Genomic DNA, 26,387 nt, shown 5'->3' on the forward strand with positions numbered 1-26,387 from the left:
TGATTTTTTTTTGATTATAAAATAATACTTTTTTTTTACTTTTTTAATAATTTTCATTTTCATAAAGTTTTAAATACAAAAATAAAATTTATCTTTACATTGTTTTTTTGATAAAAAAAAATACTAATAGTGGTGAGAGTGTTTTTATTCACCAAACTTGGCATTTTTTTTGGATTTAGTTGATGATTCTTTAATAGTTTATCCAAAAAAAAAAAAAAAAAAACGAAGTAAAAAACAAGAAACAAAACTTGTTCGCCAACGCAATTAACGTTAATATTGAATGAACGAATGAGAATGATGATGGGATGATCATGATCAACACAACACAACCATAAATGGAATGTAAAAAAAATTATTTTTTTTCAAGTTAAGCTTGTTCTTGATCAATTTTTTTGTTTATTTCTTGAAAAATTTTTTGGATTAATTCTTACTGTTTTTCACACACACACACACACACACACACACACTTTTATTGATTTTCAACATTTGGATTTCATTTTCAATTCTTAAAACAAAATCAATCTAATATTTTTTTTTTTTTTTTTTTTGGATTGAAAACATACAAAACAAACAAATAATGAATTTTAATCAACAGATTTTATTGAAAATTCTTTGCCTTTTATTGGCCCTCATTATTATTAATGTAGATGGTCAATCATCCTCATCATCATCATCTTATCGTTTACGGCGACGATGTCCAACAATATTTCCAACACATAAACAATTGATGAATTCAAATTCCATTATATTGATTGGTTTAGTTGAACAAATCAGACCATTAGATAATATCGATTACATGGATAATTCAATAAATCGTCAACCAAATTATCAACTATCACAACAACAACAACAACATTCACCGATACAATCAACATCGAATTATGTGGCCAATGTATTGGTTCGTCGTGTATTACATGGACAACGATCACAATTACAGAATCAACGTATACAGATAACAGGATTTAATCCAAATACGGATTCTAAATTCTATGGTGGTAACCAATGGTGTTATCCAAATACACGACAAGGTGATTCATGGATATTCGTATTACAACCAATAAATTATCCGGATTATTTCCGTTTAAATTCATCATTAATCAAAGTAACATTGTCAAATATTGAACGTTTAGATTCAATTATTGCCGATCAACCATACGGTTTACGGATCGATTTTCCTGAATGTAAGTTTGATGAATGTTTTCTCTTGATACGTTGATTGATTTAATTTCAATTGTTTGGTTTTTTTTATTCATTAATTTAAAATACGAATAATTCAATCATCAATCATCAATCAATCATTCATATAATTGATAAATAGTACCATGTGAAAGAAAATATTGTCCAAACAATGCCAATTGTATTAATGATCCATATGGAACGGATGGTGCACGTTGTGAATGTTTAACACAATGTAATCATAATATCAAATATCAACCAATTTGTGCATCAGATGATGAAACATATAATAATGAATGTGAAATGCGTTTACGTTCATGTCGTTCAAATAAAAATCTATTCATAAAAGCAATGAATTCCTGTTATTATTTTTATCAAAAACGTCCAACAAATACAATTACATCATCATTATCATCATCATCATCAAATCGATCTATATTTCCACCGAATGGACAATCGAATCGTTATCGAACAGCCACTATGACTACTACCACAACGACATCATCATCATCATCATCGTCATCATCAAATACAAATATTAACAATAATCAACCAATGGAAATGTATCGATTTAATCGTCCAGAATATCCATTACCTGATTTGATTCATAATGATAAAAATCGTCAATCATCATCAACAACCAATCGTCAACATATAACAATAAATCGTTCATATTCATATTGATGATTGATAATTGATCAATGTAATATTTCTTGTTCATTACAAGAAAAACAATGAAGCAGAAGAAAAACCAAAACCAAAAAAAAACCTCTTTTTTTTCCCATAAATTTTCAATTAATCAATTTTCACCATCATAATAATATATATTGAACAATAAATGATTATAAAAATTTATTTCAATGTTTTTCATCATCTCTGTTTTTCTTAAGAAATCAATAATGTATATCAGAGTAGTAGAATGCAATTATGAACAATGCTTTGGCAATGGAAATTTTCAATTTTATCTTTTTTTTTTTGTTAAATTTTTGAAATATTTTTCAACATATTAATTTCCATTTTGTTTATTCAAATCATCATCATCATCAACATCATTTGTTTTAATATTTGAAGTTTTTTTTGTTTTTGCTGTCGATGACGAAGATCGTGATGATTGTGGCCATGTATATGTGCCATAGAATTTGAAACCATTGGCTACACAAAAATCATCTGCCTGTTTACAGCCACGTGTACCATAATAATATGGTGCTGGTACAATTTTTTTCATTTCAATTTCATGTAATAATGGTGTAAATATACGCCATGCTTCAGATAATTCATCTGAACGTACAAAATGCATCTGTGATCCACCAAAAACATCCATCAATAAACGTTCATATGCATCAGGTAATCGAGAATCTTTATAACGATTCTGATAGGTTAAATCCAATTCTGTTTCAGATAAACGAAATGTCATTCCAGGTTCTTTGGTCATAAATTTAATATAGACAGCTTCATTTGGTTGTATACGAATAACCAATTCATTACGAGTACATTGGCCATGAAATATATTACCAGGAACATCACGAAATTGTATACGAATTTCAGCTTTACGTTCATTCAATGCTTTACCACAACGTAAGAAAAATGGTACACCATCCCAACGTTCATTATTAATTTGACAACGTGCTAATGCAAATGTTGCTGTTAATGATTCATTTGGTACGGTTGGATCATCACGATATGATAATCTGCCTTCACCATCTAATTTTGGATTACCAATATATTGGCCTAATACAATATCATCCGATGAAAGTGTACGCATTGCACGTAAAACTTTTACTTTTTCATCACGAATATCTTCGGCATTAGTCGATACTGGTTTTTCCATTGCAACTAAACATAGTATCTGTAGCAAATGATTTTGCATCACATCACGGATAATACCGAATCGATCAAAATAACCACCACGTCCCATAGTGCCAAATGGTTCTTTGAATGTAACCTGTATACTAGATATATGTTCATGATTCCAAATTGGTGCAAAAATACGATTACCAAATCGTAATACCATTAGATTTTGTACCATTTCTTTGCCAAGATAATGATCGATACGATAAATTTCATCTTCATCATATAATGATTGTAAATGACGTGATAATTGTTGTGATGAATCATAATCATGTCCAAATGGTTTTTCAATTATAATACGTTTCCATCCTCTATTTTTTTTTTGACATTTGATGTCGTGTTGATAGATGGCATTAATGAGAGAAAAAAAAATTTTTTTTAAAAAAATTTTCCATTTTAAAACAAAAAAAATAAAAAACATACTTGGTATTCCAACAATGTTGTTTGATCAATTTTGTTGTTGATTCAAATATATTTGGCGGCAATGCCAAATAGAAAAGACGATTAGCATGTAATCCATTATCATTATCCTCTAATTCTTGGACACGTTTCATTAATTTAATAAAACCCTTATCATCATCATATTCGCCTTGTACATAGAAATTGTGTAATAAAAATTGTTGAAATAATTCACGTTCATCTTCATCACGTAATTTTATATGTCGTCCAATATGTTCATATAATTTTTGTACGGTCATTGATGATCTTGCATAGCCAACGATACCAGTTTTCAATGGCATCAATTCATCACGATATAATGCCCTTTTTTTGGATTGAAATTGAACAACAACAAAAAAAATAAACAAAATTTTAAAAATCACAATTCCAATTAATTAATCTTTTCATTTACATACCAAAGTGTTGGATAAATTTTTTTCGTTGCCAAATCACCAGATGCACCGAATACAATGAATGTATGATGATCACCGGTTTCATAGTTTAATGATTCTTTAATCAATTTGATTATTTCTTGTGAACAATGATCATCTTCAAGACAATTATTACTACCAACATTGACGCCATTAACATCATTCATCATCATATTATTACCATCCAAACATGGATTATGATAAATACAGGCACTAGTTTTTTTAGCCACTGGTGATGATTCAATCATTTTTTGTTTATTACAATTATTCATTTCATCACCATTAATTATTTCGGCCATTGTTTCAAATTAAATTGTTTTATTATTGGACAAACCAAACCAAACCAAACCAAACGAATGATGATGATGATAAAATTTTCAAATGAAAATTACTTTTTTTCTTCTTGGATCAGAAAGAAAAATGGAATCCACCAGTTGAATGAATATTGATGAATTTGAATGAATGTGTATGGAAAAATGACAGTTTTTCACTTATTTTTATATATATTTATTTTGATTGATTAATCAATTTAACAAACACTCGGATGATTTTTATTTGTCACTGATTCATTTAATCAAGTAAATTGATTAACAAGATGCTTGTTATTTTATTTGGACGGAGATAATATAATAAATAAATGATGATGATGATGAAAAAAAATTGATTAAAAACAAAATTAAAAAAAAAAGACCGACCGAAAAAGATTGATTGAAAATAGATATTAAACATGCTTGAATCACACACACACATCTACACAAGAAGACACGCCATATATATAACAGATATTACGATAATATCAATTTGATAATAATGAATTTGATTCAATTTAATAATGGTAATGGTGATGATGATGATGATGATGAATCAAATATAAAAAATAATGATGATTTGATTTATTGATCAGAATCGATTGAAAATTGAATATATAGCCACCAACAACAACTACAACAACCACACACACACACACGCACAACGATAATGATGATGATCAATGATCAATGTCGTGATAATAAACGAATGATGATGAACATTGGAGAAAAGTAAAAAAAAAAACCACATGCTACACATGCCACAATTATTTTTTTGTTTTTGTCATAGTGAATGAAAGAGAGAAAGATAAAGAGAGAGAGAGAGAGAGAGAAAGAAAGTTGAAATTGAGCGAAAAAAAAAACTTGTATGGTTAAAATATTTCATCATCATCATCATCATCCATACATCGATTGAAATTGCCTTTTGCTGATAGTTTTTCTCTCTACATTTCTCTGTTGTGTTGTGGTTAATTTTTTTTTTTTTGGTTAGCCATGAACTGTGTGTGTGCGTGTGTGTGTATGAAATTTATCGTTTACATAACTTCTGTCAATTGTGCCTCTAGGCTTTTTTTTACATCTCACGCGCTGAACATAAAACATGCGATTTTTTTTCATTTTTTTTTGTTGATAGAGCAACAGATAGCACAAAATAATAATGGAAAAAAATTACTGGAATCATTGGATAACGACAATTTGCATTTTTTTTTCTTTTTGCCCTTTAATTCAGTGCATCAATGACATAACATTGATACATAGATGATGATGATGATGATGATGGGGAAAAATTTTCACACACACACACACACATGGAGAGAAACTTTAAAAGATGTTCAAGATAGAATACACAAGCCTTCGTAGAAAGTTTAATTTTTAGCCATCAAAAAATTTAAATCAAACAAGGCCCTTTGTGTAGTTCGATAAATGGCCTGATGTTTTTTTTTATTTTTATTTTTATTTTTTATTTTTTTTTGACAACTTGTTTAGATGAAATTATTTTATTGTGAATATATGTAGTTGTTTGCTGGTTGGTTGACCTTCAACCTTTTTTCTTGTTGTCAACAAGCGATTAACGCCGTTATGTCCGAAATGAGTAAAAAAAAAGAAAATAGAACAATTAACAACTGTTGCGTTTGGCAACAAGTCCATTGACTTGAACAAATCATCATCTGTTTGATCTTTATTTTTTTTCAATGAAATTTTTTATTTGTCATTTTTTTTTGTAAATGATACAAATAATTTCAATATAATGAAAAAAAACGGAAACATTTATTACTATTATGGCGGTGGTGTTTGTTGTTGTTTATTGTTGATCGTTATTATTATTATTATCGATTGTAATAATAATTGTCGTTGTCAACAACAACAACAAAAACAACAACAAAATTTCTGTTAAAATTTTAAAATTTATTTTTTTTTCAATTTCAATGTCAATTCAAAATAAATTTCAACGGTCGCAAATGATGACGACAATACAAAAACAAAAACAAAAACAAAACAAAACAAAACAAAAAGGCAACAGATTTTATTCAGTTTTTCCATTTATCAATTACGTAAATGACTTTTGTTTTTATCGTTGTTTTTTTTTAATTTTCCAAAAAAAATATAAGGAAAATGAGAAAAATGTTACCACATTTTTTTTAAATGCGTACGTGTGTGTGTGTGTGTGTGTGCGAAATATTCAGATTTACATCATTATCATCAGCATTATTTGGATGGTGTATGATGACGACCTCTGGTCGTAAGATCATCATGAGTTTGAGATGTTACAGATGTTGTTGTTGTTGTTGTTGTTGGATAATAATTTGTACTATGAAATTTTACTGTTGTCGTATGTCGTTTACGTGTACCAGTATGATTCGGTGTTTCATAATGATGTGTTGTATGTTCAATTGGTGGTCCAGTAGTATAATCACATGCCTGTATACTTTCATTGAATACTAATTTATTTGGACATTCAAAATGATATGCACGGCCATTAACACATTCATAGAAATAATGTGAATTTTCTGGATCACGATAGAATAAATTATTATTATCTGGACATTTAAATGCTTGGATTGTTCCTAAAATTCGAGAAAAAAAAATTGAATGATGTAATAGCAAAAAAAAAAAAAAAACAAACAAACAAACAAACAACCAACATACCGATAATGAAAATCAATGAAATGAACGTAAGAAATTTCATTTTGTTTTTGTCAAATGGAAAATTGATTTGGATTTTTCAAAATTATCATCAATATATTTTGCGAGTAAATGAAAATCACTGAAAATCGATTGGATTTTTATACCATCAATTTAAAATTAGACAAAAAAAAATATGTTGATGATTGCAATGGATTTCTTTTTTTTCAAATGTCTACACTAATTATAGCCGTCGCCGTTGATGATAATCATCGTTTTTTTTCTTACTTTCACTCTGTTTTCAAGAATTCAAGATCAATATCTCATTTGATGCACCTAATCCAAAAAAAAAACACATGAGCACATATATTTCATTCAGATCACTTGATCAATTAATCTATCGATTGATTGATTAGCTAAAAGCGGACATTAAAATTTCTTATTTAGTGTAAGTGTTTTTAAAGATGAAATTTTTATTTTTATTTTTTTTTTTATTTTCGTTTCCATAAATAAATCACAATTACAATGACATAATCGTAAATGGAATTTTTTTTTTTTTAATTATAAATTATCAACGATAGATAATAATAATAAACACACAATTCAAGATAAAATGATAAAGGCTTAAAATCATCATCATCATATATAATTTAATGAAATAAAATAGCAAAAAAAATGAAAACAAAACAAAACCAAAAATGATTGCAATTCAACTCAATTTGTTTGTCAATTTCAAAAAAAAAATGTGAAAAAAACATGATACATAACGCCACCTGTCGGTTCGAATAGTAACAAAAAAAATGAGATTAAATTTTTTTTTTTTAATTTGTTTCATCATTCAGTCACATTCATTAATGGCATTGTCTTGGATATTATCTTTTGATTTTTGTTGTTGTTGTTGTTGTTGTTGTTGACTAGAATTTGATCGATTATCATTATCATCATCATTATCATGATGATTGATCATGAATGATGATGCTTGTGTATTAGTATCAGATGTTTGAACAACTTCTACAGATTGAAAATATGGTCGAAATTTATGATAACGAACATGATCAGATGATGGTGGTGATTTTTTCGATGTTTGCAATGGTAATTGTAATGATGATTGTCGTCGTTGTTCATGTTGGTTTTGTTTTTTATTATAATAATAATCATTACGTTCATTTTCTAATGCTGTAATACGTTGTTTCAGACGTTTTTGTGTTGCAGAATATTCAGCAATCAATCTAGCAAAACGTAATTGTAATGAATCCAATTCTTTTTCTAAACGGCGACATTTAAGTTTAAAATCTTCTTCTTCGATTGCAGCACGTTTTAATATTTCTTCATCCAGAAGATTATCTTTACGTAAAATTTGTTTACCTTTTTCAATCAACATATTACATGCTTCAGGATAATCTTCTAACACTTCCCAAAGATCATTTTTTGATAAACAAAATAAATCCGAATAACCAACTGAACGTACGTTGGCCGTACGACGATTACCGGTTTTATTTCCTTTTATATTCAATATAGATAGTTCACCAAATACTGAACCATCTGTTAGTGTAGCGAATACGGTACGTCCATCATCACCAACCACGGATAATTTGCCTTTTTTAACGATATACATTTCTTTACCAACATCACCTTTACGGCAAATATAATCACCAGGTGAAAATACTTGTAAACGTAATTTAAGTATCAATTCAACTAATAATCCAGGTTCACAATCTTGAAACAATTGTACACGTCTTAATGTTTGTAGATGGACATTGATAGCAATTTCTGCTTTCAATTTATCTGGCAATATTGCCGTCACGGAATCTTCATCCAACGATTGTTTATTGGTCCATAGATAATCAAACCATTTGATGACACGATTTTCAAGATCTTTTGATACATGACGAAATTTCATATATTGTTTCACTGAATCCATTTGTGATTGAAATTCAGCACGTGCTGCATTCATATTTGTAATCATTGAACCAACATTACCGACAATCGTGGCGAATATTAATACACCGATAAGAAAATTTATAACAACAAATGTATATTCAAAATCCGTCTCTGGTATCGGCACTTCACCAATTGTTGTCAATGTTAATGTTGACCAATAGAAACAATAAATATATTGATGTCTCAATGTATCGGTTACATTTGTACCATTAATCAATGAAATCGATGGACGATTATAAACCCAACGATCAGTATCGAAACCAATTACATATGATATAGCAAAATAGATACAAGCATTCCAATGAATCAATATTAATATATAGAATATTAGTTTAGCAATACGAAATGCGTGAGGAAAATTCGTACGTGTTTCGGTACGTTCAAAACATTCGGTCAGACGATAAAACCGGAACAATCGATTAATACGTACAATAATGGCACATGGATAAAATGATTCTGGTTCACAATAAGTACCGGTCATTATGAATATTAGATCCGTTGGTAATAATGATATTATATCCAATTTGAAACGAAAACTTTGGATATAATTTATTAATAATTTATTCAAATCTCTAACCAATAGACCTTGTTCCAGATAACCAGTACGTGAACTAAGAAACATGTCCATCAAATAAACACCATCAATAACGTAATCGATAATCATCCAAATTGTTAAATAATTATTTTGCATCTGCCAAAATACTGAACGTCCAATAATTGTGGTCACATTATAAATAACTGAAATGCTAAATGGTGAGACAAAAAAATCATAATCAATTCAAACTGACAAAAAAAAACCACTCACCACATAATAAATAACCATTGATAATAGGTTTCTGTGTGACGAAAAAAAAAATCAATCAATCAATCAATTGATATTCTAAACAACAAAATACATACGGCTACCCGGATCGATAACATAATGCAATGGTCGTCTTCGTGATCTACGATTCTGATTCTGTTTATTATTATTATCAGCATTGGAGTTATCATTACCTCCATTATCATTGTTTTTATCAGCAACATTTATCATTGTATGACGATCATCATCATCATCATCATCAACATTTTTACCAGTGCCATGTGCCATGGCAAATTTTTCCAAAAATGAATCATGACTACCCATTATATTTCTGCCATTATGATGTCCATTATTTCCTTTGGCCCAATATTTAAAAACCTATGGTTTATCGTAAAAAAAACCCAAACAAAAAGAAAATGTTTAGATTTGTTCATGATCAAAATGAAAACAAAAACAAAACCTGAAAAGCATTAGCCACTTTAGGTATATTTAGCCGAAATTCTTTGGTTGCTGTTGTTGTTGTTGTTGAAACTTGTTGCAATGGTTGTGGCTGTTGTTGATTAATAGATTTATTATCAAGTTCAGATTTCAATGATAAATCTGATTGAATAATCGATGATGGTGTCGACAGTGATTGTATACTTGATGTTAATAATAATTTTGATTTTGTCATTGTCATCATCGATGAAGCTGATGATGATAATCGACGACCCGATTGTTGTTGTCGTTGTTGATGATGATGATGATTATCATCATTATCCGTTGCTGATGGTGAATTAATATCCAATGTGGTTGTTGTCCAAATTGTTGATTGTCTTTGTAAATGATGATTGCGATTATGATTTTCTTGTTTTCGAATATTCAAACCAGAATCTAAACGTTTATTATTCTGATCATTATCATCAGGAATCGTACGTATTGAACCATTCAATAATGGTCGAGATTTTTCATTATCATTATTATTACTATTATCATCTGAAATTGGTGCAACCATATTCATTGTCAAATTACGATATAATAATGATTGATTTGACATTCGTCGATTTGTCTTTATTTTAGACGGTTGTTGGTGATGATTATTATTTGTGCTCATTATATAATCATTATCATTGTTTAATAATGGACCAGAAACAATTTGATCGATTGAATAAAGGCAATAATCATTTGATGATTGTTGTAATGCTGAATATGGATGATAATCCAAATATTTTTGTTGTTGTTGTTGTTGTGGTCGATTATGATGATGATGATGATGAAAACCGGACCAACTATTTGTACGAAAACGTTGATCATCAAATAATGTTAATTGTTGTTGTCGTGTTGGTTGTTGTTGTTGTGGTTGTCGTTGTTTAGATCGAAATAGCTGCACTGATGATTCATTTATTGATTTATTATATTGATCATGATCATCATTTGAATAATTTACATTTTGATCCGATTGTCTTCGTTGTCGTTTTTGTTTTCGATGTTGTTGTTGTTGTTGTTGTTGCTGTTTTTGATAATTATGTTGTGGAACTTGTAATAAATGGCAAGAATTTCTTTTATTATGAATAATTTGTTGTTGTTGTTGTTGCTGTTGGATTTTTGGTTTGGTCAATTCAATAATTGATGATAAATATTGATAATCATTATTTTCATCATCATTATTATTAATAATAAATGATGATGATGACGATGATGGTAATATTGGCGTAGATGCTGATGGTGATAATGAATATAGATTTGTTTGATCCAAATATATTGTCGGTGATGCTGTTGTTGTTGTTGTTGTTGTCGTGGTTATTATACAATTTTCATCTAGAAATTGTGAAAAAAAATACAAAAAAAAATTCATTATTTATCTACTGTAGTGAGAAAAAAAAAATGCCAAATTCATTTATTCATTTCTAAAACCTGAAATGTTGCTATTATTTGTATGTAGAATTTGATGTAAACCATTTGTTGATATTCTGTTTGGATTCTGGTCATTATCATTATCATCATCATTGTTAATCACAATGGAATGATAATCATTATTCGCAATGATTGTATCGAATCCGGTGGTCGATTTTCTTCGTCGATACTTATTCGTCGATGATATCATTGTTATTAATTATATGGTTCGATTTGATTTTTTTTTAAATTTTTATTGAAAATTGTTAAAAAAAAAATCATACACATGATAGCCAATCAAACAACATGAATGCAAGCATGTTTTTTTTCACAAATTTACAATGGGAAAAAAAATTATCTGGACAATTTTTTTTTGCCTTTGTTTTTTTTTAAGTTTATCAATACGATGATGAGAATGGATCAGTGTGAATCATCACTTCTCATATAATTCTCATTTGTTTTGTTTGTTAATATATATATATTCTTGTTTTAATCGTCTTGTTGACGGATATGTCAATCATCATCATCATCATCATATAATTTAGTTCTGGTAAAAATGTCAGCAAAGCAAGAAAAAAAAATGAATAGTTTTCGAATAAAGTATTGAATAGATATCCAACATCAACAACAACCAAAAAAAAGAGAGATGAAAACCACAAACAAACACTTGCCATTCACAAACATGAACCAGAAATGAACCAGAATTTTTTTTCTTGTTTTTTTTTCTCTCTCTCTTGATGTTCATCTTGATGTCTCTATCCGTTATCTATCTAGGACGCGAGAGAGAGAGAGAGAGAAAGAGAAAACACGCCAATAATGGATGCGCATTTAAACATAGTCATCTTTTTTGTTTGTTTGGTTTGTGTCTTTATGTATTTGGTTTGGTAGAAAACAGTCGAAACAAACAAAACTAAATGAACCACACGTTCTTTTTACGCTATTTTCTGTTGGTAGTTCATCATCATCATCATCATCATCATAGATTTCTGGTTAAAACTTCAAATTCCTTGATAATATTCGTTGGCCACAATATCAATGAATGTTTGTAGCTTTCTATATGAATTCATTCACATCATATTCATCATTGGTTCTTGTCATTCGTTATTGCTGTTGTTGTTGTTGTTGTTGTTGTTGTTGTTGTTGTTGTTGTTGTTGTCATCATATTTTTTTTTTGTTCTGTGTTTTATTATTATGTAATTCATAATGATGACAATAAAATTATGATTATGATATCAAATGTTATTGGCACATTGTTTGAATCGAACAATGTGCCAATACAGATACACGCACATACCCACACACTTCAGATCTTTCTATTTCTCTGTCAAATAAATTCAATTGTATTGATTGACAAAAAAAGGCGAATTTTTTTTTACTTTGTTTTTTTCTATGGGTATGGTAACGGGTTAGATGAAATTTTGTTTTTTATTTTATTTTTTTTTTTTTTTTTTTGGTTCGCACTTTTCAAACATGATTATAATGTAGAAATGACACCCTGTTCATTTCTATGGTATTCATTTACTTGTCATCATCATCATGATGATGATGACAATGATGAATTTGTATTGAAAATGATACCATATTGAATATTCATTCGTTGTCAACCATTTCATTTCATTTCATTTTTTTTGTTGAAAGAGAGAAGAATGGGTGTTAATATCATCATCATCATCTTTTATCTTTTATATTTATTTATTGTTTACTGAAAAAAAAATTTTTTTTTCTCAGATCAATCGATCAATTGATCAATCGATCGCTAAAATTATTATTATTATTATTATTGTTTATTATTTATTATTTCATTTCCCTTAAACTAAATAGATTGATGATAGAACGCATGCTCTTTTTTTTAAAGGGGTTAATGATGTGATGTGTGTGTGTGTGTGTGTGTGTGCGGGATTAATAATTTGATTATCATCAAATGATGATGACCAGTGGTGATGAAAATGTCATCATATGACCATATTAAATAAATCGATTTTCAATATATACAACAACAACAATGATAAAGGAAAAGCAAGAGAATTTGATTATATCTAGAATTTTACTTTTTCGTTTTGACACATCGTTGTTGTTGTTGTTGTTCAATATCACATGATGTTAATCATTATTTATTTGTTTGTTTGTATGTTCATGTGTGGTTTATTATCATCATTTTTTTTTGTTTTTCGGTAAAATAATTCCATTTTTTTCTAATCATCATCATACACATGATGATGATTAGAATTGACCATTTGGAATGATCGTTTTTTTTAATCAATCCGATTTGATTGACTTGAAACACACTATATACATGTATAATCAACAATGGTCAAAGAAATTCATCATCATCATCATCAAGAACAAGAATTAATGTTGTTGTTGGTAATGACTAGAATTAATATTGATCTTTCTCCGATTCTATTTTTTTTTTTGATCAAAATGAATTTTCTGGATAAAAACATAACTAGAACCATCGCCATGAAAAAAAATGACAATGACAAAGCATAATAGTTGAATCAAACAAATGAAAATCGAAAAAAACACTTACCATTCAATCGATAGAGATGGCAAAAAAAGAAATATTTGATTAAATTAAATCAGATTTAAAAGGTGACCATTGATTGATTGATGAGATGGATTAATTCGCATGTTACATACATGAAAAAAAACATCAAATTGAAACAAATGGCAAGCAATCACACACACACACACACATTGACACAATAAATTGATTGAGACAAACCAATGAACGAGAAAAGATTTTTTTTTTAGAAATAGAAAAATTGGTTTTGAATCAAATTTTTTTTTTTTGTCGCCGTTGTCGAAATGAAATGGAAAATTCAACTGACCAATGACTAAATACAAATGAATTGATAAATTTTTCTTTTTGTTGTTGTTGTTGTTGTTGCCAATACTGTCACTACTATGTCATTGTTAATGAGTGTGTGTGTGTGTGTGTGTGTGTGTGTGTGTGTGTGTGTGTGTGTGTTTGTTGTTGTATTTTTGTGATAATAATGTTGATAATGAAATAAAAACAGGGAAAAAGAGTGGGAGAGAGAGAGAGAGAAATAAAAGTCTCAGAAACGCAAACATATGAGAAAAAAAAAATAGATTGGTGTACAAACACACCACCACCGCTATGACCACCACCAATTAAATGATGAACAATTGCTATTTGAAAATGAAATTGGAAAATAAAATGACGACAATGATGATGACATTTTCACATTGTGTTTTTGATATATATATATATACAATATATAAAGAATGAAAAAAAAAGAAATTTTTTTTTCTCTATTTGATTGATATTAATCGATTTGAAAAAGGTGGAAATAAATTGAATGAATCGAATTCTGAAAAAAAATCCAAAAGGTTTTTCTTTTAATTATTATTATTATTATTATCATTATTTGCTTCATAATTAATCCACATATATTCTGCCTGTGTGTGTGTTTGTGTTTAACCTTTAATAAATGATAAATAATAAATAAATATTTGTTTTTCTTCACTCAATTATTATTGATTTTGTTCAATACAATCATCATCATAATCAATAAACGGAGAACGAGTGCGAGATAATAATAAAATGAAATTAATATTTTTTGCCGTTATCCATGGCAATATGGATTTCAATTCATTCATTCATTCAATGTTTGATTGGTTTGTTTGTTCCAGAAAAGCCATTTTCAGTGTCTATTATCTTTATTAGTTTGTTCCAGGAATATTTTTATTTTTTTTTGTTCATTCGTTTTTTTCGTCTATAGAAAAAAAAGAAAATTAAACAAATATAATAAAAAAAAAATTTAGATTGCTCCATTTCTTTTTTTTTCCATTGTTGTCAATACATGGAAAAATGTTTCAATTTTTGTTCATCAACAAGAATTGGTTGTTTGGTTTTCCTACTTCATCAAGTTAATCTCTATATCTATCTATCTATTTTCGTGGTGTGAAATTCAAGTGGAAATCATGACAAATATTTACACTTATTTGACACTTAGTATATATTTATTTATATATCAAAAACGAAAAAGAATTAGAAAATGGCCAACGCACATAGACAGAGAGTGGCAAAAAAAAAAATCAAAATACAGTGATGACACATCACTGATTCTTTAAAATATAATCATTTTATTTTTATAATGAAAATATATAATTTTAAATAATCAAAATCAAACGGAAAAAAAATTTTATCCAGATGCATAGAGAAAGATAGAGAGAAAGAGAACAGGCAATTTTTTTTTTTCTTTAGTTGAATTTTTTCATCCGTTCACCATTATTTATTGCGGTGGATGAATTTTGAACTTGTGATGGTGATAATGACGATAATGACGACGACGATGTTGTTGATGATGATGATGATTGTTGTTGTTGTTGCTGCTGCTGACGACGTTGTGAATATGGTTTCCATAATTTATACAATTTATATGCATAATATAATTGAAAAATATGAACCTGAATGGCGATTATTGAAAATGCTTCAAATATAACCGATAATGGTAGATTATGCCAAACAAATTGTAATTTTGTAATGTCACGTTCATAAATAAAATTATAAAAATCCATAAAATAAATTTGCTGTGCCCAAACAATAGGTATGAATGCAAATAAACCGATACCCATTAGATAATATTTAATCATACGAAATGAATTCGTACGTATAGCACGTGCACCAAATATTGTGAATAAAAATGATAAACCATATGTCCATTCCCATATATCTGGTTTCGGTATCTCTAATTCTTGTAATTCCAATATGAATATATCCATACGATCCAATATATCTTCGCTTAATTTTAATATAATCAATAGATAAAGAAGAAAATGTAGATAAAATGTAATCTTTAGATAATGTTTTGATATGGCACTGTAAAGTAATAAAAAAAAAATGAATAAATTAATAAATTGATGATTGATCATCATATTCAAACATTATTTTTCTTCACCTGAATGAATGAGCTGATACAACACGTTGTCGATGTTGATAATCTGTACCATCCGTACCGATAACATATTTACCTTTGGAAGCCATTTTTTTTCTAGCAGATGTTGTTGTTTTTTGGTTGAAATTAAAAAAAAAGAGAAAAAAAATCAGAACAAATATCCAGAATCGTAGTCAGAATAGATGATTGAATTTCCTGAAAATGATGAGAATAATCATTAATGAATAAATAAATAAGAGAAATTTTTTTTTAAGAAAAAAAACAGTTTAAACTTGTGTATGATGCATCATCATTTCAGTGGATCGATAGAATCCATTATTTTTTCAATGGGCTATCATCGTTATTATTATTGTTTGTTTGATTGATTGATTAATTCACAAATTCACATTTAAACGAAAGTTAATTCCTGTTTTATTACACAAATTCGGTCATGATCATCATCATCATAATCGGTCGCTGCGTGTGTGTTAATGTGTGGAAAAGAGCAACGAAAACATTTCTTCTACATCAGTACGAACGAGAATCGTAGTGGAAAAGAAAAAAATTCTTTTCCAAAACAACCACTAGACTTTTATTTTACTGGATGTCGTCGTCGAGTGTCTAAATTTAGAATTTTAAAGAATCATGGCGCCTATGTACAACAACAACAGGAATATTTTTTTTCATTTAAATTTAAATGAATGAATGGATGGATGGATGATGATGATAAAATTGATGCCAAACAATGCAAATTCGTCTTTCATACGTCTACAAAGCGATTATTTTATTCATCATATAAAATTCAGAAAATTCAGACTGGATATTTTCCTTTTTTCATTTCTCGAAATTGAATGATAATAAAGAGAATTTTATTTTTTTTAAATGATAAAATTGAATTAAATAAATTTACCTTGTTGTTTTTCGTCGTTTGTTTGTCTGATTTAAATCGATGATGATGGAATCCAAACAATGAAAATGAAAAAAAAAAGAATTTAAAAACATGTGTACAACAAATTTGCACGAAACAAAACAAAAAAAAACTCGTACACACACACATATTTTTTTTTGTACACATCATACACAGCTGTTCTGTTCTGTTTTTTTTTTTTTGCACAGCTCCCCTTCATATAAACCAGTACCGGATTATTTTACGATTTTTTTTTATTATTTTTTTCATATTAATAAAAAAAAAAAATGAAATTATTGATGAAAAACAACAAAGCGAAAAAAAAACAAACAAACAAACAAATGATCCTGGTTAAAAATATTTATAATTTGTAAATAAATGTGTAGACATTTTGATAAAATAAAATTGTGTAATTGTGAAATTGTAAAACAAACAAACAAAAAAAACAAGAATAAAAACAACAAGAATCGAAAAAAAAATAAATTGTGAAAAAAAAGATGATGAAAAACAAAACAAAAAAAAATTTAATCAAAATGAAAAATGAAAAATTTGTCTCATCAAATGGCAAATTCAAAAAAAAACTTGTATGTAGTGGATGAAATCAAAAACAAAATTCATGTTGGTTAATTGTCAGATAAAAAATTGAATTTTTTTGAAAATTTAATTCAGTGAAATGAAAAAAAAACAAAACAATTAATCAAATCGAACGTATTAACGAATAAATGTGATTGGCATAAATGATGATGATGTATCCTTGGTCATTGTCATGAATTTTTGTTGTTGTTGTTGTTGTTGTTGTTGTTGTTCATTTGTAGTAGCAATAGAAATTTTCCTACTGTTTATCATTGATGGCTGTGGTTGTTGATCACGATTTTGTTGTTGTTGATGATCATTATTATTATTATGATGATTATGATTAGCACCATTAATACCTAGATTTAAACCGGATGCATAAACATCACGATTTAATGGATAAAATCTAGGCGATTCATCACATTTAACATTATACCACCAATCACAGATTAGATATTCTTGAGAAAATATTGTTCCATTTGGACAAAGAAAACTATGTTTACCACCAATCAATTCGGTTGTTTTACGTGAATGATTTGTCACCGTTGTTGTCGTTGATGATGGTATTAATTTAGTTAATCGTAATTTTGATTCAGACATCATAATAGTTTTTGGTATTGATGCTGATGCTGCTGCTACAATATCTCGATCTTGTTGTTGTTGCCGCTGTTCAATGGTTATATGCCGTTTTTTCATTACACTATTCAGGCTACAACTATGATAAACTTGACAACCAGTCTCCATATCAGAATAAAAACCTGGATATTGTTGTTTTGAACATTGAAAATCAGTATCAGGTATGTGGCCAAAAATTGGATAATCAACGCCAGGTACACCAGGTACATTTGCTTCACCAATTTCATCATCATCATTATCATCACCATCATTATCATAATCATCGTCATCATCATTATTATTTTTATGATTATGATTATTTTCACTAAAATTGAATTTAATTAATTTATCATTCTTTGATGTCGATGTTGATGATGATGATGGTGCATTTTTTGGATTCTTCAATGTTTCAACCAATTCATATTTAGCTATATTTGTTTGTTTATCATTCGAAAATAATGATGCGGATGATGATGATGATTTTGATTCATTTTGTTTATCAATATCGCCATTATTATCGATTTTCGTATTATCATCATCATCGTCATCATTATTAATCATCAATTGATCCGGTATAATTACATTGGCAAAACCAAAATTATTCGGTATTTTTGGCATACCTGGTGGACGTCTTATTAAAATTTGATCATCATCATTATCATCATATTGATCATTATTGTTAATTGAATCCAATAATGATGATTGTCTCTTATTCCATGGATTCGATGATAATGGTTTCAATGGACTTTGTCCTTGTTCGATACGATTAATTTTTGCTAATAATAATGATGATGATGATGATGATGATGGCCGACGAGTTGTAGTTGTCGTCGTGGTCGATGTTGTTACCGTTGGTGTATCCATTTTCTGTACAGTAGTATGTTTACGTGATTCAATCACATCGGGCATTGTAATATCCATTTTCAATATCGGATTTTTTGTTATCGTGCTTGTCGTTGTTGTGGTCGATGGTGATGATACTTTTGTCATTATAAAACGTTGTGATTTAATATTCGGTAAACCAAATTGATTACGTTCAACAATTGTATTGATTGATTTTGTCGATGTCGATAATGATTGTTGACGTGATTTTGATCTTAATGATTTTGATGATGATGATGATGATTGTTTTTTTCCTTTGGTTTGTCCACCTTTTTGATGATGATGATGATGATGATGATGATTTCAATGTATTAATAGCCGATCTAGTTATCTTTACGGTTGGATTTGTTGTTGTCGTTATTCGTATAGTAGATGTTGGTTGAGCAGTTGTTGTTGTTGTTGTTGTTGTCGTAGTTGTAGTTGGAGCCGGTGTTGTTGTTGTTGTCGTTGCCATTTCCGTTTCTTCTTCCTCTTCTTCTTCTTTATCCTCAATTGAAATCGCATTATCAGTTGTCTTTGTTGTTGTTGTCGTTGTAGGTATTACTACATTTTCTTCATCATCTTCATCCAGATCTAAAGCCGATGTTGCTGTTTGTTCAATTTCATGTTCATCAATTTCACGTTCAATTTTTGGCTTAGCTGTTGTCGTTGTCGTTTGTTTTCGTTTACCAAATACATTGGTAGGTAAAGTGGCTGTTGTCGTAAATGATTCATCAAACATTGTAGTAGTTGTTGCTGTTGTTGTAGGCGTTTCACCGGAACTACCATTATTATTATCATCATTATCATCATTACGATTATGTTGATGATGGAAAAATGTTCGTGGTGTTATTGTTGTAAGTAAATCTTCAATATCTTCATCATCATGTATAATATGTCTTTTCAATGTTTCTTCATTTGGTTTGTTACGATCAATTTTCACTACGGGTCCTTCACGTTCTAATCCAGAATTTTTATCATCATCATCATGATGATCATCATCATCGATACAATCGTCAAGATCTTTTGTTGGAATTGTTGTTGTTAGATCAACAATTTCTTCAATATTTGGTGTCATTGTTGTTGTTGTTGATGGTGATAATGATTCTAGTCCTGTTTCTGGTTCATCATAAATAACTGTACTTACAGTATTTGGAGTTGTTGTTGTTGTAGTTGTTGTAGATCGTTCATTTTCATTATCATCATCATCTTCCATTTCTGTACTCTCATTTTCATCTGAATTCGAAATAAATGATGATGTTGTCGTCGTTGTAATTTCAGGCATTTCGGTTGTCGTTGTCGATATTGATGGCTGTGTTGTTGTTGTCGTTGTCGATGTTGTGGTTGTTGTCTTCGATTCGGTTCGATTAGCCAATTCACGCATACGATTTTCAATTGCTTGATTTAATTCTTTTACCAATGAATTCAATACATTTGTTGAACCAGTAAATGAACGTTTTGATTGATTATTTTCATCATTGGATACGCCCGGATGTTCATCATGATTTACGGCTTCTTCATGATCCATTAATATTGCAATCGGTGATTGTGTTGAAAATGTCAAATGTGGTTGTTGTTTAACTTTACGTTTTAATGTAAAACTTTCCATATGATTATTACGATGATCATCATCATCATTATCATTATGTTTACCATTATCAGAAAATTCCAATGTTTTTGATTTAAGTTTTATATCAAAATTTCGTGGCTGATCATCATCTAAATTATTTTTATCACTACTCAATGATTGTATTCGTGTTGCCACACTACCGATTCGTTGTTTTTTTGTTTTTGTTGTAGATTTTGGTATTTCAAATGTTTCCAAATGATGATTCTTCAATGTAATAATCAATGGAATTGAATCATTTTGTTTATCAAGATTATCAATCATTGTAGGTGTGGCGGCAGTTGTTGTTATTGTTAATTCTTCATTTGATAAATTATGTGGATTCGTTGTTGTTGTTGTTGCTGTAGTTGTGGTTAATTCATCATCATCCACTCCATCTTCATGATCATCAGGATTTGTCATCGTTGTTGTTGTTAAAGTTTTAATTAGATCAATATTAACAACATTTGGTTTTGGTCGTGTTACCTGTATTCTTGCTTTCATTGATGATTGATGATGATGATGATTTTGAATAGCACGTTTTGGTGGATTAAATTTATTATTACTTGAAATGGAACTACTGCTGCCATCTATTATTGTTGATCGTTCCATATTATTATTTAATGAATCATGATGATCAGTATTATTATTTTGATTTACATTATTTTTCATATCATTTTGATCATTTGCTTTTGTTGTTGTTGTTGCAGGTAAATTAAAATGATTAACCACTGTTGTTGGAGGCGTTGTTGTTGTTGTTGTTGTTGTCGTTGTCGATGTTGTTGTTGAACGTGGTGTAACATGACTATCACCAAATGGATTTTCCAATTGATTTTGATAATCATTTAAATTATTATTATTTGATAAAAGTTCATAATGATAATGTCTTCCAATATCAGTGGATAATTGATTTATATCTGATGTTGTTGCCGATGTTGTGGTTGGTTGATATCGTCTTACTGGCTGTGATCGTGGTAACGATGATGATGATGATGATGATATCCCCTGTACAGGATGATAATGTGCATGTGGATGATGATGAAAAGATGTTGCATCAATCGGTGTATGAAATAATGGCGGAAATCCATGATCTTGTGATATAACAATAACACCTGTAGCTAATGATCGATCATTTAAACGATGTGCAGGTAATGGTATTACAATATTCTATTAATTTAAAATTTACAAAAAAAAAAGAAAACAACAAAATGATTTAGATGAAAAAATAAAAAACAATGAAAAAAAATTACCTGAATAGTATGATTATTATTAAATTTATAATACATTGGATGTCCACCATTGCCAGTATCATCATCATTATGATTATTATTATTATGATTATGACGATTTTGTATTGACATTAACATTGGCTGTCGTCGATATGATGATGATTGTGATTGATGATGATGATGATGATTATGATTAAGATGATGATGATCATCATCATTACCATTCATCATTGTTGTTGTATAAACATTACCATTACCATTTTCTAGATTTGATATTTGATTATTTTTACGTTTAATTATTCGTTTACCACTGTTGTTATCAACATTGTCATCATTATTATTATCATCAGAATTCAAAGGATCATTATCATCATTATCATGATCATCATGATCATCATCATTATTGGCCGTTGCAATCGGATTTGTACTGTTTATTGATTTATCATCAATTAAAGCCGTAGCTAAATGATCAACATTATTGCCCGGTATTTTTCTATGAGGAAGAGATGATGAATGTTTAACTATTTCTACTTGATCATGATCATTATCTGGTGGCCCAATTTCAACAATTTCATCGACTGTAACTGTTGCCGGTTGTATATTAACAGCGGCTGCTGTTGATGATGGATGATGATGATGATGATGATTATAACGATGATGTGTACGATATGTCAATACTGAGGATGATCCAAGATTATTGCTCACATTATTACTACCATCAACAGCATTGTTAATATTCTGATTCTGATTACCATTATCAGCAATACTACGTGTAACAATTGTACCACGTGTATTTAATTCTGATATTGATCTTGGAATATTATTTGTCTTTGCAGTTGTAGACGTCGTGGTTGTCGTTGGCAGAATTGTTGTTGTCGTTTTTTTCATCATTGGTGATGGTGATGGTTCATGTTTGAATTCAAATTGAAATTTATGTACAACATTCGTTGATTCGGCTGCAATTAATGGTGATGATGATGATGATGATTGTTTTGGTGTTTTATTGGCATCAAATAATGATAATGTTGATGATGGAGATGATGATGTTGATGATGATGATTGTGATTGTTGCTGTAAATGATCATCATTTTCATCAATATCAGCTATAGTGCCACGACGAAATTTCATTCCATTCGATCCAATCGAATATTGATGATGATGATGATATAAACCTGGACGATGATGATGATTATTATTATTATTCAATATTGGTGATTGTAATTGTGATAATTGATATTGATTTGCATCTGGAAAAAAACAACAACAGCAAAAAAAAAACATAATTTGAAATTAAATGAAGAAAAAAAAATTAATCAAAAATGAAATCGATCAGAAATTATGATTGTTTATTTCCCGTGCAAAAAAAACGATGACCGAAGATAAAACAATCATAATTTTCATTATCAATTTATTTGACAAATCAATTGTTTGTTGTCCGATAGATAGTCAATATTGGAAATGATTGAAATATATAAAGTAATCAATGAGTAGAAGAAGAAGAAAAAGAAAAAAAAATTACTTACCAACAATCGATGTTGAAATGGTGGCCAATATAATAATAACTAGATTCAAAATAGTCATCGTAAATAAATGTTGATGTTGATGATAATAATGATGATGCTGATGATGATGATTATGATGATTACGATGATAAATGGATGTTGATGGTGATTTTATTCGTGAAGCCAATGTTGTTGATGATGATAATGATTCTGATGATGATGATGATGATTTAGATCGAAATTTAGATGATGACATTTTATCTTCATAAATGGATGAAGATGACAAACTTTTTAATGTTAACATTTTTGTTTTGAACGGGTGAAAACAAAATAAAATTGAAAAATCAATAAAAACAAAATCCAAAAACTCAATCGGCCAAGAAGTCTAGTTGTGATTGATCAAAATTGATTGGTGATAATGATAAAACAACTCAGATGATGATGAAGGCATGATCATCGACAAATATTCATTGATCATCATTGATCCATAATCGATCAATTATTTTAATGATCAAATAGTCATTATATATTGTTGTGATGTATTGATGAACATTTGAAACATTCAAAAATATCCAGATAGCAGCACTTTATTTTATAAACACAAACGAATGTACAAATAAAAAAAAATAAATTAAAAAAAATGAATAAATAACAAAAAAAAATTCAACAACAAAAACGAAATCGAAACAGAATATGAAAGATGGAAAAAACACACTCTGTTGTTGTTGTTGTTGTTAACGTTACGATGGCTAAATGTTGAATGATTCAAATTGACCAATGGTCATTGTCTTTTTATAACTGTCTAACATAAGATGATGGTGGTCCCCATTTCAAATGATGATAATGATGATGATAGAGGATGGATCAAGATGAAGATGAAGATGCACAATATTTTTTTTTATTATAATAATCATTACACACACACATGTTGAATGTGTTTTAGAAAAGAAAAGAACGAAAGAAAGAAAGAAAGAAAAAAAAACTTCAAGACCTATCATCATCATTATTTTTGATTTGTCTTGGATCATATCACCAAAAAGTAAAAAAAAAAATCCAGTACAAAGAGAATCAGATATGTTGGAACAGTAGAGACTCATTGAGAGAGAGAAAGAGACATTTAATTTTTTTATTTTCTGTAGATAAATTCCCAAACACACACACATTACCGTTATCTATTATCCGTTACACACACACACACACTCTGAAAAAACATCCTATCGGCTCTTTTTCTCCCCAGTTTTGATTTGTTGGTGGTGGTAATGGTGGTGGTGATGGTGATGGTTTACTTAGCTTTCACTTTTCACTTTTGCGAAAAAAAGATACAAAAAATCATCTCGAAAAAACATTCAACAAACAAAACAAAACAAAACAAAAAAAATGTTTGATTGATGATGATTTAAGAAGAAGAAGAAGAAGAAGAGCCCAAGACATTTGAGAGTGTGTGAGTGAGTGAGTGAGAGAGAGAAAGAATTGAATTCGTTTTGAATCCAGAAAAAAAGGAGAAAGTTTTATTAATTTTTTTCTTTTCACTTTTTCTCAATTTCTATTCTATTTTTTTTTTTGCTTTTTTTCATCATCATCATCATCATTGTTGTCGTTTTTTTCGGGTTTATTTATCTGTTTCGGTTAATCATTATTGTTGGGTGCAACAACAACAACAACAACGACAACAACAACAAAAGAACAAAATCACTAAAAATGGATCCAAAAAAATACGTGGATAATTGCTTTTCATTCATTTCACTTTATCATATCATCAATGAGTATTCATTTGACATGGGATACAATTTGCATATATATATTGTATTTAGGAATTTTTTTTTATATTCACAATGGTACCCTTTTTATTTAAATTTTTTTTTTTTGATTTTTTTTTCGTAGATAAGAATCTTGAAAAAAAAAATTTCATCAACCTATTTTTTGCACACACACACACACACACAATAATTTTATTTTCTGGTTATGATATCTGAAAGGAAAAATTTTTTTTTTACAGAAGAAAAAAAGGGCAATTTTTTGCTGTTTAAATTTTTTTTTCTCCATAAATATTGGATTTTGTTGGTTGGTTGGTTGGTTGGTTGATGACTTTTGTCCACGACATTCTTTCTGTGTGTTTGTTTTACCATCATCATTTGAACAACAAAAATTTTCTCAATACAAAACACGTACACAACAAAATACGTGTGTACGTGTTTTGTTTTGTTTTTTTTTTTTGATTTTTTGATTTCACCCGAAAAAAAATATATGGATCACATCCTTTTTTTCAACAATAACGACAAAATTGATTTTTATTTTTTTCGTTTTGTTTTTGAATTCATCATCGTTTTTTTTTCCAATTTGATGAACGGATTTTTTCATTTCACACCAACAACAATTAATAATCGATGAAGAGAAAAAAAAATCAGGACAAAATCAAAATTAAAGTCATGAATGATAAAACATTACGAGACGATTGTCTTTTTTTTGTTTTGTTTTGTTTTGTTCTTTTTTTTTACCTGTCAATCGATTTATAAAATGGTAAAGAATATAAAGAGATGAAAATTCAATGAATTTAAATCAATTAAATCTGCAACGAAAACAACAACAACAACAACGACAAAATCGATCGATCGATCGATTTTTTTTTGTTTGATCGACATAAATCTGCTTTTATTCTCTTTCTTTCTCTTTATGTTTGCTGCTGTTTAATATATATAATTAATAATAATTACATATTGATTTGATGGGAAAAAAACGATGATGATGATGATGATGA

At 28.7% G+C, this 26,387-nt stretch overlaps 6 protein-coding genes across 8 annotated transcripts; 1 reads left to right on the forward strand and 5 right to left on the reverse strand.

The window, feature by feature from the left end:
- The first annotated feature begins 429 nt into the window (after positions 1-429).
- On the forward strand, positions 430-2,031 carry Sfp33A3 (Seminal fluid protein 33A3). Its single transcript, XM_047053060.2, has 2 exons — positions 430-1,181; positions 1,319-2,031. Exons 1-2 carry the CDS (start codon positions 578-580, stop codon positions 1,858-1,860), a joined length of 1,146 nt encoding a protein of 381 aa, XP_046909016.2. The 5' UTR covers positions 430-577; the 3' UTR covers positions 1,861-2,031.
- LOC124495745 (uncharacterized) lies at positions 2,004-14,135 on the reverse strand. Its single transcript, XM_075731522.1, has 9 exons — positions 13,969-14,135; positions 10,993-11,363; positions 10,027-10,934; positions 9,665-9,944; positions 9,570-9,600; positions 7,697-9,510; positions 3,879-4,017; positions 3,448-3,786; positions 2,004-3,335 (listed from the first exon to the last, which is right to left on the reverse strand). Exons 3-9 carry the CDS (start codon positions 10,657-10,659, stop codon positions 2,183-2,185), a joined length of 4,389 nt encoding a protein of 1,462 aa, XP_075587637.1. The 5' UTR covers positions 10,660-10,934; positions 10,993-11,363; positions 13,969-14,135; the 3' UTR covers positions 2,004-2,182.
- LOC124495795 (uncharacterized) lies at positions 6,205-7,006 on the reverse strand. The gene is made up of 2 exons (XM_075731525.1): positions 6,848-7,006; positions 6,205-6,765 (listed from the first exon to the last, which is right to left on the reverse strand). The coding sequence occupies exons 1-2, from the start codon at positions 6,885-6,887 to the stop codon at positions 6,407-6,409; spliced, it is 399 nt and encodes a 132-aa protein (XP_075587640.1). The 5' UTR covers positions 6,888-7,006; the 3' UTR covers positions 6,205-6,406.
- A 1,396-nt stretch (positions 14,136-15,531) lies between the features above and the next one.
- On the reverse strand, positions 15,532-17,452 carry jagn (jagunal). 3 transcript variants are annotated; one of them, XM_047059208.2, is made up of 3 exons: positions 17,250-17,452; positions 16,364-16,456; positions 15,532-16,284 (listed from the first exon to the last, which is right to left on the reverse strand). In XM_047059208.2, exons 1-3 carry the CDS (start codon positions 17,339-17,341, stop codon positions 15,666-15,668), a joined length of 804 nt encoding a protein of 267 aa, XP_046915164.2. In that variant the 5' UTR covers positions 17,342-17,452; the 3' UTR covers positions 15,532-15,665. The 3 variants fall into 3 exon arrangements, with proteins under 3 accessions (XP_046915164.2, XP_046915157.2, XP_075587639.1); XM_047059201.2 differs by having other exon boundaries at positions 16,364-16,555; positions 17,250-17,409; XM_075731524.1 differs by having other exon boundaries at positions 16,364-17,179; positions 17,250-17,400.
- A 33-nt stretch (positions 17,453-17,485) lies between these two features.
- Positions 17,486-19,424, reverse strand: LOC124495784 (uncharacterized). Its single transcript, XM_047059219.2, has one exon. It carries the CDS (start codon positions 19,422-19,424, stop codon positions 17,958-17,960), a length of 1,467 nt encoding a protein of 488 aa, XP_046915175.2. The 3' UTR covers positions 17,486-17,957.
- Positions 19,425-19,470: 46 nt separating this feature from the next.
- LOC124498945 (uncharacterized) lies at positions 19,471-24,581 on the reverse strand. Its single transcript, XM_075731523.1, has 3 exons — positions 23,654-24,581; positions 22,152-23,377; positions 19,471-22,068 (listed from the first exon to the last, which is right to left on the reverse strand). Exons 1-3 carry the CDS (start codon positions 23,934-23,936, stop codon positions 19,471-19,473), a joined length of 4,107 nt encoding a protein of 1,368 aa, XP_075587638.1. The 5' UTR covers positions 23,937-24,581.
- Positions 24,582-26,387: the final 1,806 nt, after the last annotated feature.

The sequence above is a fragment of the Dermatophagoides farinae genome, chromosome 5 (genome assembly GCF_024713945.1).
Source record: "Dermatophagoides farinae isolate YC_2012a chromosome 5, ASM2471394v1, whole genome shotgun sequence".
NCBI lineage: Eukaryota > Metazoa > Arthropoda > Arachnida > Sarcoptiformes > Pyroglyphidae > Dermatophagoides > Dermatophagoides farinae.

Bases quoted from the DNA above. Each gene is read 5' to 3' on its own strand.
- LOC124498945 (XM_075731523.1), bottom strand. From the start codon at position 23,936: ATGTTAACATTAAAAAGTTTGTCATCTTCATCCATTTATGAAGATAAA. The intron at 23,378-23,653 runs GTAAGTAATTTT...GTTTTTTTCCAG, and splicing joins CATTTCAACATCGATTGTTG to ATGCAAATCAATATCAATTA. The intron at 22,069-22,151 runs GTAATTTTTTTT...TTAAATTAATAG, and splicing joins ATAATAATCATACTATTCAG to AATATTGTAATACCATTACC.
- LOC124495784 (XM_047059219.2), bottom strand. From the start codon at position 19,424: ATGACAAAAGTATCATCACCATCGACCACAACAACGACAAGCACGATA.
- jagn (XM_047059208.2), bottom strand. From the start codon at position 17,341: ATGTTTTTAAATTCTTTTTTTTTTCATTTTCATTGTTTGGATTCCATC. The intron at 16,457-17,249 runs GTAAATTTATTT...AACATCTGCTAG, and splicing joins AAACGACGAAAAACAACAAG to AAAAAAAATGGCTTCCAAAG. The intron at 16,285-16,363 runs GTGAAGAAAAAT...ATTACTTTACAG, and splicing joins GTATCAGCTCATTCATTCAG to TGCCATATCAAAACATTATC.
- LOC124495745 (XM_075731522.1), bottom strand. From the start codon at position 10,659: ATGAGCACAAATAATAATCATCACCAACAACCGTCTAAAATAAAGACA. The intron at 9,601-9,664 runs GTATGTATTTTG...TTCGTCACACAG, and splicing joins TGTTATCGATCCGGGTAGCC to AAACCTATTATCAATGGTTA. The intron at 4,018-7,696 runs ATATCCAAGACA...GTAATAATTGTC, and splicing joins ACAACAAAAATCAAAAGATA to TTGAAGATGATCATTGTTCA.
- Sfp33A3 (XM_047053060.2), top strand. From the start codon at position 578: ATGAATTTTAATCAACAGATTTTATTGAAAATTCTTTGCCTTTTATTG. The intron at 1,182-1,318 runs GTAAGTTTGATG...ATTGATAAATAG, and splicing joins ACGGATCGATTTTCCTGAAT to TACCATGTGAAAGAAAATAT.
- LOC124495795 (XM_075731525.1), bottom strand. From the start codon at position 6,887: ATGAAATTTCTTACGTTCATTTCATTGATTTTCATTATCG. The intron at 6,766-6,847 runs GTATGTTGGTTG...CTCGAATTTTAG, and splicing joins TTCATTGATTTTCATTATCG to GAACAATCCAAGCATTTAAA.